At 39.6% G+C, this 11,363-nt stretch overlaps 5 protein-coding genes, 4 non-coding genes and 1 pseudogene across 10 annotated transcripts in view; 6 read left to right on the top strand and 4 right to left on the bottom strand.

The window, feature by feature from the left end:
• Positions 1-463: 463 nt before the first annotated feature.
• Positions 464-535, bottom strand: TRNAP-UGG (transfer RNA proline (anticodon UGG)). The gene has a single exon. It is a non-coding gene; the product is annotated as a tRNA-Pro (tRNA).
• Positions 536-564: 29 nt separating this feature from the next.
• LOC130508106 (60S ribosomal protein L28-2-like) lies at positions 565-2,327 on the top strand. Its single transcript, XM_057003338.1, has 4 exons — positions 565-705; positions 789-945; positions 1,161-1,324; positions 2,040-2,327. Exons 2-4 carry the CDS (start codon positions 798-800, stop codon positions 2,157-2,159), a joined length of 432 nt encoding a protein of 143 aa, XP_056859318.1. The 5' UTR covers positions 565-705; positions 789-797; the 3' UTR covers positions 2,160-2,327.
• LOC130508850 (small nucleolar RNA R24) lies at positions 1,395-1,490 on the top strand. Its single transcript, XR_008943036.1, has one exon. It is a non-coding gene; the product is annotated as a small nucleolar RNA R24 (small nucleolar RNA).
• LOC130508849 (small nucleolar RNA R24) lies at positions 1,550-1,645 on the top strand. Its single transcript, XR_008943035.1, has one exon. It is a non-coding gene; the product is annotated as a small nucleolar RNA R24 (small nucleolar RNA).
• LOC130508853 (small nucleolar RNA R24) lies at positions 1,701-1,791 on the top strand (annotated as a pseudogene).
• LOC130508848 (small nucleolar RNA R24) lies at positions 1,847-1,942 on the top strand. Its single transcript, XR_008943034.1, has one exon. It is a non-coding gene; the product is annotated as a small nucleolar RNA R24 (small nucleolar RNA).
• A 126-nt stretch (positions 2,328-2,453) lies between the features above and the next one.
• On the bottom strand, positions 2,454-4,183 carry LOC130508105 (uncharacterized). 2 transcript variants are annotated; one of them, XM_057003337.1, is made up of 7 exons: positions 3,697-4,182; positions 3,510-3,595; positions 3,348-3,426; positions 3,206-3,265; positions 2,989-3,110; positions 2,803-2,874; positions 2,454-2,690 (listed from the first exon to the last, which is right to left on the bottom strand). In XM_057003337.1, the coding sequence occupies exons 1-7, from the start codon at positions 4,066-4,068 to the stop codon at positions 2,588-2,590; spliced, it is 894 nt and encodes a 297-aa protein (XP_056859317.1). In that variant the 5' UTR covers positions 4,069-4,182; the 3' UTR covers positions 2,454-2,587. The 2 variants fall into 2 exon arrangements, 1 of the variants encoding a protein (XP_056859317.1); XR_008942732.1 differs by having other exon boundaries at positions 2,635-2,690; positions 2,982-3,110; positions 3,697-4,183.
• Positions 4,184-4,386: 203 nt separating this feature from the next.
• LOC130508104 (40S ribosomal protein S30) lies at positions 4,387-5,225 on the top strand. The gene is made up of 3 exons (XM_057003336.1): positions 4,387-4,490; positions 4,571-4,708; positions 5,082-5,225. Exons 1-3 carry the CDS (start codon positions 4,487-4,489, stop codon positions 5,126-5,128), a joined length of 189 nt encoding a protein of 62 aa, XP_056859316.1. The 5' UTR covers positions 4,387-4,486; the 3' UTR covers positions 5,129-5,225.
• Positions 5,226-5,338: 113 nt separating this feature from the next.
• On the bottom strand, positions 5,339-11,357 carry LOC108821075 (serine/threonine-protein kinase VPS15). Its single transcript, XM_018594124.2, has 11 exons — positions 11,134-11,357; positions 10,915-11,037; positions 10,780-10,825; positions 10,542-10,702; positions 10,203-10,282; positions 9,908-10,013; positions 9,488-9,664; positions 6,433-9,408; positions 6,063-6,304; positions 5,854-5,953; positions 5,339-5,716 (listed from the first exon to the last, which is right to left on the bottom strand). The coding sequence occupies exons 5-11, from the start codon at positions 10,220-10,222 to the stop codon at positions 5,540-5,542; spliced, it is 3,798 nt and encodes a 1,265-aa protein (XP_018449626.2). The 5' UTR covers positions 10,223-10,282; positions 10,542-10,702; positions 10,780-10,825; positions 10,915-11,037; positions 11,134-11,357; the 3' UTR covers positions 5,339-5,539.
• LOC130508711 (serine/threonine-protein kinase VPS15-like) overlaps positions 10,533-11,363 on the bottom strand; it is a 1,054-nt gene continuing 223 nt past the window's right edge. The window contains exons 2-5 of the mRNA XM_057004355.1: positions 11,134-11,361; positions 10,915-11,037; positions 10,780-10,825; positions 10,533-10,702 (exon numbers count right to left, since the gene is read on the bottom strand). Of these exons, the coding sequence (XP_056860335.1) occupies positions 10,533-10,702; positions 10,780-10,825; positions 10,915-11,037; positions 11,134-11,361 (567 nt within the window). The remainder of the gene's footprint in view (positions 10,703-10,779; positions 10,826-10,914; positions 11,038-11,133; positions 11,362-11,363) is intronic.

The following is an 11,363-nucleotide window of genomic DNA, read 5'->3' as shown; positions in this document are numbered from 1 at the left end:
ATCACCTAAAACAATGGGATTTGAGTTTTATTTATTTTAACTAAGAAACTCCACCCAAACACCCTAAAATCACCTCAAAACTTTAAAATCCTACAACTTAAAATATTTTCAATAACACTGGATTTCAGAGTATTTTACGAAATGTCAAGTTTAATAACAGTGGATTTTAAATGAGTTTTTAAAATTCATGTTTGAATAACAGTGGATTTGTCATTTTAATACAAATCAACTGAAACTCTCAGTTGAATACATCCCCCTAAGATTAATTATTGTATTGTTTGGAAACATTGATAGTAGTATATAAAATATATTGTTTGGAAACATTGATAGTAGTATAAAGAAATAAGTATATTGTTTGGAAACATAGATAGTAATATAAAGAAATGAACATTAGTGATTTAATATATGTTTAACTATAAAGTATAAAAGTGTATTTAATTTAAAAACTTACAAAATAAATGTTGGGGCGTTCCGAGAATCGAACTCGGGACCTCTCGCACCCAAAGCGAGAATCATACCACTAGACCAAACGCCCTTTGATAAATAAAAGTAAATGACAATTTATCAATATTAATTATTCAACAGAATTAAAACTAGGGTTTTGCAGCGAGTGTGTATATATGTTAACTCATCGTCATAAACTTAAACGCCGGCACAAGTCTCATTCTCTCTATTCCGCCGTTGTCTAGTTATTCAATTTGCTAGGTGAGCTCAATACATCTCTTGACATCCATTTGTTCGTTTTGTTCTTCATAGATATTAATTTTGTATTTTATTTAATGGTGTAGGAGATCGAAATGACAACAGTTCCAGGACAGCTGGTGTGGGAGATCGTGAAGAGAAACAACTGTTTCTTGGTGAAACAGTTCGGTAGAGGCAATGCTAAGGTTCAGTTCAGCAAGGAGAGCAACAACCTCTGCAACCTCAACTCTTACAAGCACTCTGGTAATGATGTGTGAACTGTTGTTTTTTTTTCTTCTGGATGTGAGATAAAATGTTTCTTATAAACACAAGTCTTTACTTTTATGTCTGTCGTGAACTAGATGAGTATGTCAGGATGATACTGCAACATGCTCATGTGATTAAAATTGTCTTCATGGATTTGTGTTTGTATATGTCCTTGTTATTAAAGTTTGGATCTTTTTTTTTTGTGATTTCAGGTTTGGCAAACAAAAAGACAGTGACCATCCAGCCAGCTGACAAGGAGCAAGGTGTGGTACTTGGAACCACCAAGACCAAGAAGCAAAACAAGCCAAAGCTCTCTGTTAACAAGTCTGTCCTCAAGAAGGAGTTCCCGAGGATGGCCAAAGCTGTTGCCAACCAGGTATAACTCAGTTCTTCTTATATTTTCTGATGAATTGATACTTTAGGGTTTCATTGTAGTTTGGTTTTAGTGAGCTGTGATGAGAAAGCTAACACGTAAGGAGAGAACTCCTCTGTGGGGTATCTCTTCAATGAAATATATTTGTTACGCTTGGCTTCTGAGCTAATGATCTCTTTGCTTAGAATATCATTTTACTCGTTAGGCTTCATTATAGTTGTGATTTTATGAGCTGTGATGAGAAAGCTAACATGTAAGAAGAGAACTCCTTTGTGGGGTATCTCTTCTATGAAATATATTTGTTACGCTTGGCTTCTGAGCTATGTTTTTAGCTGTAAATGTTACTGTTTATGCCTGCTTTTCTTTATGTTACAACTTTTTATCCGTGATGAGAAAGCTAACATATAAGGAGAGCTTCTTCGTGAAGTTCTTCAATGAAGTATACTTGTTACGCTTGGCTTCTGAGCTAATTATAAAGCATAATCATACTTGGAATTTAAATTTAGTTTATTTGGTTTGCATTTTATATCAGTGATGAGAAAGCTAACACGTAAGAAGAGGACTCCTTTGTGGGGTCTTTCTTCTATGAAATACATTTGTTACGCTTGGCTTCTGAGATATACTCTTTCTTCTGTGCGCCATTTCATATCCGCTTCTTTTCTTGTTTCCTTTGCCTACCTACTAGTTATTAACTGATTTATTGTCTAATGTTTTTCAGGTTGTGGACAACTACTACAGGCCTGATTTGAAGAAGGCAGCGCTTGCTAGGCTCAGCGTGATCAGCAAAGGCCTCAGAGTCGCCAAGTCTGGCCCCAAGAGGAGGAACAGACAGGCTTGAAGAATCCTCCGCCATTGAATGAATATCTTTCTTCTAAATAAGCTCGTTTTGAGAGTTTCAGACTGTGTTTGTAGGCTAAAGATTATTCCTGAACAGCTAAAAGTTTTGTTTGAACCACCAACCTTGTCATCCTTCTATTCACAAATGAAGTTAAAACTATTAAAACTATTATTATACTGCCATCGTTTTAACCGCAGCTTAATTGTTTTCATTGGTTGCTCCAAGTGCGTGCAAGTGCCAGACTTGTAGCGTTTATGGTTTATGTTTTCACACAGATAATACATAATTGACATCTGATCATATTCAACGTTATTGAAATTTGTCATAAAATGATAAACGAAGCATACATTATATATAGGTTTTTATTGCAATGATAAGAGGAGAAAGTTATATATCAAGTGGTCTTTGTAACAAAGTCAAAGAGCATGCTAAATCTTGTGGACTCTGAAACCAGACTCCTCGGACGTCAAATTCTCCTTCCAGTTCTCAAACTCAGATCCACCAAACACAAGTTTCTTGATCCCAACATAGCTGGACACAAACAAAAAACATTCAACATTTAGCTCTTCCACACATTTGATCCATGTGCACTCCAGAACCGTTTTAAACTTATTAGAGAGAGGAGAGATAGAACTGAACTCACTCTGAGCTGATTTGTGTCAATGCGTTTATCAGAACATCAAGAATCAACGGCTCCGAGGTCCCAATATCTAGCCTGTCGAAAAAACATCATTCACATCATAGTAACAAATCAGCAAATGCCAGAAAAAAAAAACTCTCAGACTTGAGAAAATTGTTTTAGGGTGGAGTAAGAGTTATCACTTATCACCATATGCGAGCAACATTGTCTTGAACCTCAAGATCCCCAATGTTATAGAATGTGGTCGGCTCGATATTAGCTCCAAGGATAGCATCATAGTTTGGCCTCTTATCCACCGGCGCTTGCGATAACTAGCACCATTATTGACAAAAGAGAAAGCAGCTTAACAAGAAGAAAGTGGATAGATAAATAATGCTTTTAGTTTCTGACATAGATAGTGACATACTTGCATATTCATGGAGTTGTATCCACCAAGCCGTCCAAGGATATGCCACGAACGGATTGTCTGCAAGATTTCTAAGCCATCAAAACATTGCAGCTATAGGAATGCTAATAAGATTTTGGTTTTAGAAAAAAAAGAAGCTAACATCAGTGATCAAGGCAATGTCTTTATCCAGAGGAGCGTTGTGAAACTCCAACCACATGTATGAATTCGAATACTCAAACCTTACAAAGAGAACAAAACCAAGAGAGAGAGTTAGCATGATGGCAAGTAATGATCCAGTACATCAAATGTACAAGCCACTCACTTGTTGAAAGTGACCTGCATAGAAGTAGCAGAACCAGTCTTGGTATGAAGAATTTTGTTCCTCTTTTTCCTCAACCTCTCTTCCATCTACCACCCAATTCCACCACAACAATAAAAAAAAAAGATTAAAGGCTCCTCCTTTGAAACTGTAAGCTTCAAAAATAGATGAAAGATGCAAACTTTGATACCTTCTTTTGAGCTTTCTCAGGGTTATCTAAACAATCTCCGAGAATATCAGCGAACTCAGGATCTTTATCGTAATTGATATCCTCCTCCTTCTTCTTCCCTCCGTAACTTCTTTCTCTCTCCCTCGTCGTGAACTCATCTTCTTCTTCAAACTCTTCTTCTTCTTCTTCTTCCAGTTCTCGACCCACACCATTTACCCGCACTTTTACACTACTTCTCGACCAATCCGCACGTACCCTCTCGATCTTCGGTACCCAATTCGTGCCGTTGACCCGATACGGCGTCAAATTGTGGAAGCAAAGACTCGAGTGGCTGTTGAAATTCGCCTTAGGAGAAGGCTGAAGAAGGTGAATAGAGCATTGAAACCTTAGCATCCCTTCTTCCTCTTCACTTACTAGCTTCTACAGAGCCTGCAAGTAGATTGGGGTTTTGGTTGGGTTTTTGGAAGAGATGGAGTTTATCAGAGCTGCTTGCTTATTACAGTGTACACAAAGCTGACGTCACCTGTCGTGGATAATGTTATAAAAGCCTACTGGGCTAATATGGCGTGTCAATGGGCCGCTGGCTGAACTACAAAAGCGGTTATACACCAACTCAAATAATGGCGGGGACTCCAATTTCCAACTGAAAAAAAAATATTAAGTTAGGCCCATTAAGTGATCAGTAATGGGCCTTATACGTATAGATCGTCTTCATCATACTTAAATATAGAAGAGAGAAAACCCTAGTCTAACAAAAAGCTGTCGTCACACATTTGCCGGAGGTAGCGCCGATTCAGTCGTCAGAACAACTATGGGTGAGTTCTCTCTGAGCCTGTTCTGTCTGATAATTCTTTTTTCTTCTTATGTTACTGATGTTTTGTTGTGTAATGATTAGGTAAGGTTCACGGTTCATTGGCTCGTGCCGGTAAGGTGAGAGGACAGACGCCTAAAGTGGCTAAGCAGGACAAGAAGAAGAAGCCACGTGGCCGTGCCCACAAACGTCTTCAACACAACCGCCGTTTCGTCACCGCCGGTAATCAATATTTTCCTCTCTTCTCTTTTAGTTAGTTAGTTGGCTTAGTGTCTGAATACTTGTGGCGATTGGACTAAAGTAAGTTAAGCTTTGGTTGTAGATTAAGCTTTGGTTTCACATCTACAGTTAATTAAGTTATGTAGAGAGTCAAGATTAATGATTTTTTTTTTTTGAGACTTCTGCTGATTGTACTTCGTGTCTATTTTCTAGACAATTGGCATTTCATACTAGCTGTGTGTGCATTTCATTTTCGTTTTATAGATTCCTCCATTTTTGGTTTTCATTATATATAGCATAACATATATGGAACCGCTGGAACTTGCATGTTAATCCAATTGATTCTTAAAGTTTTTTCTTGATTTCTTGTTTGCAGTTGTTGGATTTGGCAAGAAGAGAGGACCCAACTCATCTGAGAAATAGATGATGAACGCATTCGATTTGAAGTTTTGTTTTAATACCTTTCTTGTTTAATGTGTAAGACAATGCTATTTTCTCAATAAAATCGACTTTTTGATAATTTGTTCTTTTCATTTAGTGATCGGTAACGCAATTTACAACCTAATAGCAAATAGCATTATATGATTACCTTTCCACTCCAAATACATAGAAAAATGATTGTAACATGTATGGTAAAGTAACTGTTGAATTTATCTTCTGTTTAAATCAATCAAAAGAAAAATCTTTACAAATAGAAAAAACGTAAGCTAAAGATACAAAGCTAAAAAGTTTTTTTTTAGCATCTGATGTTACAATGAGGAAAAGAAAACGGTAAAGAGTATAAGAAACACTATAACAACACTGTACAAACAAAGAAACCATCATGGTTTTTTCTTACTTCCAGACCTTAATGGCTCCATCTCGGCTGCTTGATATTAACAGTCTCTGGTTCAGCTTCACTGATGCCAGAGACTGAACTGAGTCACGGTGACATCCTGCTGTGTCTGTTGCAGCCGCTGCAAGTACTGCCTTTGCCGTCAGTTTGGTCGCCAAAGGTCGCCTCATTGTCTCCTGCCAAAGACACAAGCACAAATTGCATAATAAAAGTTAAGTCAAAAGCTTAACGATAGTTTTAGTGGCGACCTTAAACTGTTACGATTAGTAGTGTGTTGCGTCTTTATCAAATATTATATAGTTAATCAACAGACCTGAACAAACTGCACTCCAGAGTTGGTTTTGAGTTCGTAGAAATCATCATTTGCAACTCCCTTCAAACTCGGACCACAGATACAGTAACTTCTCTCAGGGCTATGTTTGGTTCAAACAACACAGAAAACAAGAAACTGCGTCAGGTTTTTGTTTATTTATCCACAACAAGTGTGACAAAACGTTTGCTTGAAGTTTTAGATTTAAGAACCTGGAGTAATCCCAACGCCGAATCTTCAAGTCGGTACCACCTGTTAACAAGTCGCCTCCGGGCAAAGGAAGCAAGGAGCGGATACCAGGAAGACGAGGAGGAGGCTCGTTCAACTCTTCAATTCTATACTTGGAGCTATTGTTCTGGCGAGTATTCGTCTTGGGATTTGCTTTACTGCCTGGTAGCTTCCATTGAAACTCGGAAACATTCGTCTCATTTTCATAGTTGGCTACTCTCCATACCTACAGAATCAGCTCATTTATAAGTATACAACTCAATGATGATATGGTCTAATATTATCACAACTGAGTTACTTTCATAGACTAACATCAAAGCTGAAGGAGCAATAAAAATGGAAAAACAAAATTACCTGTTGACAGCTACCACCATCTGCATTCCAGAGTGAAACTTCATTGAAACCAGCAGCAACGTAAATAAAAGGTCTCATCGTGGTAGACAGCGAGACGCTTGGAGGAAGAAAGCAGAGGCACATCTTCTCTATGGGGCATATTATAGGGTATTGCCATGAATGTACGGGAACACGAAATCTCAGATCCCAAAGAGTTAGTACTCCCCTTGAAGACCCAGACACAAACCAATTCCCACATGGGCTTGTAACCAAAGAAGACACATATCCTTCTTCAGGGTTTGCTTTCAGTGTCCATGCATCTATATCTGATCTTGTGTCCCAAAGGTGAATCCCACAGTTTTGTGTACTATACATTACCATAGGGCCAGACAAGCTATCAGAGGTATAATTCAAAAGAGAAACTAAGGCGCCTTCTTTAACATCCTTCTTTTTGATATCAACAATGCCTGAATACTTCTCCACTACGTTCCCCAAGCCTCTTGAGATATGGTCTATGGAGAACATATGTAACACACCATCGGAGGCTCCAACTACAACTTGAGTTGAGTTCCTAAGCATTGTTGTGCACATCCCTCTGCTTCCCTCGAGATGATATGTTAGCCTTGACCTAAACGAGATGTCCTTTTCCAGCTTTCTTGAGTCCCACACCTTCACCGTGGAATCATCTGATGCACTGACAAAGAAGCTATGATCGCTTGAAGTGGCAATGTCGTTGACCGCAGAGCGGTGCTCCTGCAGATGAGCAACTAATACCCCACGAGGCTTCCAACCTGAATCCGGAACCGATGTCCTTGACGGAGATGGTTCTCCTACGAGATCGGATATTGAAGATGCATCTTCTGATGTTACAGAAGCACTTTTCGAGGAGCTGGATACACCCAGGTCTTGAAATTTGCTGATGACTGAGGACATTTGCTCATTTTCTCTGCTTTCTGGCTCATGTACCACTCTGTAAAATTGTTTAGGGTTGGTACCAACATGGAATGATCCAGAAACTAGTTTAGGCACTGGAACCGAACTAGCCAAGTTAAATGACTTGCTCATGGAATCCATCCATGGTACTGACAACGAACTCATGCCCAGAGAGTTCATCTGCAGTGAAGACTCAGAAGCCACAGGAGGATTCATAGCTACTCGTTTGTCCATGTTAAACGAATAGAGAGGTATTCCCTCTGGTTCAGTTAAGTTATTCAAACCAGACATATATGGTGCCATCAACCCAGAGAACTGTAACTTCTCCGGATTCAAGTGATCACGATGCTCAACTGTGTTAGAAGCATTCAGTCTTGGGTTTCTAGGGATTCTCAGTTTAGCATCTTTTTCTGCGTACTTTCCTTGAACTTCTTGTTGCTGCGATGCATTCATAATCGGTTTTTTCCCTTCCACACTTTTCTTCTGTTCTAACAAGTTCATGTTCCCAGTATCCTTGCTAAAAAAATCATTATTTTTCCAGTCTTTGGACTGAGGTGAAGTACTATACCATATCTTCCGCTGTTTTTCGGCGATTTCTGGTTTCCTGGCAGTTTCCAAGATATGGTAAACTACTTCCCTTGTGACTGGGGGCTTTAGGCATGAAAACAAACCTTCCTCCGAAGCAATTGATGCAGGAAGTCTACTGAGAAAGGGGCGTATTACTGGGGCAATAAAAGCAAAAGAGTCGACAGCACCCAAGAATTCACTGCAGGCAGCGATGAAAGTGACGACTGCTTTCCTTACCCATTGAGATGGATAGCACAGCAAAGGATAAACACACTCTATCATTTGGAGGAGAGCTCTCTTCCGCAAGAAGCTACTCTTGCATAGTATGGATAAGCAATCCAACGCATTGACAATGACAGCCTCTGTCTGATCGCTTAAAGCTTGATCAATATAAGGCAAGAGATATTCCTCCACGCTTCTCTGACCGACAAAGAAGCATACATAGACAATTTTCTCAAAGAATACAGATCTTAGCTGTTCATCTCTGTCGTTAAGAAAGGCAGGGAGGATGGGCAGTAAAAAGTCATTACTCTGCCTCTGACCAAAGAAAAAGCAGAGCTCCCCTATGTCCTGAAGAAGTGCTCTTCTAACATTCGGAGTCTGTTTTGGACCCATAACAAGCTCCTGAACAACTTCAGCAATAGTTTTCCTAAGCTGAGCAAGCTGTGCGTCGCCATTTGCCTTTTGCAACTCACTAGCAGGTGTACTGGAGATCTGCGGCGAAGTTGATTCATTAAGAACCCCAACGTTGCTCAACTGGAAAGAATGTATCAAGAATCCATAAGCAGTAAGAGCAAGTTTTGCAATATTGCTGGCATAACATATCCTCACACTCTCTTCTGGATCATCAGGAAGCATGGAGAGCATCGGAAATATATACTCCGGGAATATCTTCGCATCACTGGGAGGGAAATCTCGGACAAGCGGCAGAATGTCACATAGAGTTTCCATGGCAGCACACCGCACAATTGCTGTTGTATCAGAAAGCAGGGAAACAACATACGGAAGTACACGTTGTAAGCGATCTTCATCATCAATATACAGAGAGCAAGACCTCAACAGAAGTATGGCTTCCCTCCTCAAATGAGGCAACTTGATATTGCGGATACAAGAACAAAGCATAGATGCGATCAGAACCATTCCCTCACATCTCATGTTAACCTCCACCGGTAGAAAAGGCGTTCCGTAAGTGTCAGAACGGCTATCATAGAGAGACATCAGTGTACCCAAATCGTCCATTGTTATCTTTTTCAAGAAAGGGTGGCGATTTTTCTTGAGTGCATCAGAAATAGAGTAAAGGGTCTCGTCCTTGGAGTTTACAGTATCTCTTATCAAGTCCTTCGACGTGTTCAATTTCTGATTTGCGAAAGTTTCTTGTACCTTGCTTGTGTTCACTGGATGTGAAGGTAAAGGAGAATCAACACCGATCTCATCACCTGGCTTATTTTCCATCATCTTCTTAAGTATTTCTTGAAATATGCCCTGGCAAGTTGCTACCTAACAAAAACAAAGCAAAATGATATAAAGCATGTTGATGCAGAGTGAAAATTTATTTTGCAGAGAATGATGATGTTACCCTCATATCTGAAGGAAGTGGATTCCAACAGCAGTACAAAGTGTGCAGAAATGGTGAGAAGTAGTTTGGGAAAATTACTCCCACATAATTTTGCAGGTAGTTTTCAGCTGATAGGCGTGCTTCGGGTTCTAACTGAATCATATGAAGAATCATCTTGCGAATTCCTGGATCAGGAATCTGAATCCAATAAAAAGAGAAAGACCAACAAATATGAGTCGAAATAAAATCAGCCCCAAAAAAATCCAACTCAGAACCACTGAAGTCTCAAGTCCATGCATCACTCAGAAAGAAGGTGAAAAGAACTATTTATATATCTAAAAGATCAACGTGAAAGGTCGCAAGAAAGAAAATGGAGAGGAAAGGGAAAGAGATTGATTCCTATACAGAGGTAATGAAAAAAAAAGATGCATTAGGAAATACCTTTTCAAGGTGTTGGCTAGGATCATGTTGTCCTCTGCGATAAGCGAGAAGCTGAGCCAGTTCAAAGAGTGGCTGACCCTCAAGAAAAAGCTCTGCTATCACACACCTGAAGCATTGATATGAAACTATTACAATAGGTTATCAACCCAAATATGCACGTGCTAAGGTAAGAACATGTTGTTCCGCCTTGAAAATGTATGTGTGCCTAAACCAATAGAAGGGTCTTTATCTTGCTATACTGATAAAAGGTTTGAACAGATAGAGTGATGTAAAACAAGATGGTATATAATCTCACCCCACGGCAAATATATCCATGGATGGCTTTAATGGAGCATCTTGTGCAACTTTGGTCTCACCTCCATGCTCATAGAATCTCTGTAATTAAGAAACAATCTGTTTAAACATGAAAAACCATAGAAACCTGACCAACAAGAAAGGGTGGTTTGTTGTTGACGGTTTTGCCACCACTTATTAGTAGTTATACAGAAGAAAAAAAATCAACTGTAGTTAGTGTACCATGGACAAAGGGCTTATTGAAAGAGCGGTACAGAATAATAATATTCTCAGCAGAGGTGAAATAGAACAATACGACAAATAAAAGGAAAAGAAAAAATTGATAATGGTTCTATAGTACCTCGGGAGCCAGATAACAAAGTCTTTGTCCCCTTGTGTCGTAGAAAAAGGAAAAGTCCGAAGGATCATCATAAGGAATGTACGTGGGTTTGAAGGACGCAAAATCAGCAAGGTAAAGCCAGTTCCAGGAAGTGACCAAAACGTTCTCGCACTTGATATCACCTAAAAACAATTCAAATAATCACAATTTACTTAACGATCATGAGACTCATATGCTCTCAAGACTATCAAAAGCTTACCATGACATATACCCTTCTCATGGCACTGCTTCACAGCAAGAAGCAACTGCAGAAACAAGAAAAAAAAACAAAGTTCCGTAAAAAGAATGCTTCAACAAAAAAGAGAGAGAGTGATGCAAGAAGAGAGAAGAAGACCTGAAACGCCAACCATTTCTTCTCCACAAGACTGAGGAAAGGCCGAGTACTCAACCGATCATGCAGGTTACTAAAGAAGTACTGCCTCACTAGATAAGCCGCTTTATCAGTCTCTTGCCAAAACTACAAAACAAACAATCAAATCAACCAATTTGCATCAAAGCTATCACCTTTTTCGAAAACCAAAACGAACCCAAGACAGAGCCATCTCAAACGAACCTGGAAAGGCCAGACGTGAGGATGCTCGAGAGACAAAAACACATCCTTTATCTTGACGAGACGCCGCTCGTACTCCCTGAGATCGATCGAGTCGCCGCGCTTGAAATAGACCTTGACGAGCACCAAACCTTCGTCGTGCTTGCAGAGGATCGACTTGAAGAATCTGCCTCGGCCCAGAACCTCCTTGAGGACGAGGTTGTAAGAGGAAGGCAAGTCGTGGAGGTAGTACT

The sequence above is a fragment of the Raphanus sativus genome, chromosome 2, assembly GCF_000801105.2.
Source record: "Raphanus sativus cultivar WK10039 chromosome 2, ASM80110v3, whole genome shotgun sequence".
NCBI lineage: Eukaryota > Viridiplantae > Streptophyta > Magnoliopsida > Brassicales > Brassicaceae > Raphanus > Raphanus sativus.
Note: the sequence above shows the minus strand (reverse complement) of the source record. Positions and strands in the feature narration are given on the sequence as shown.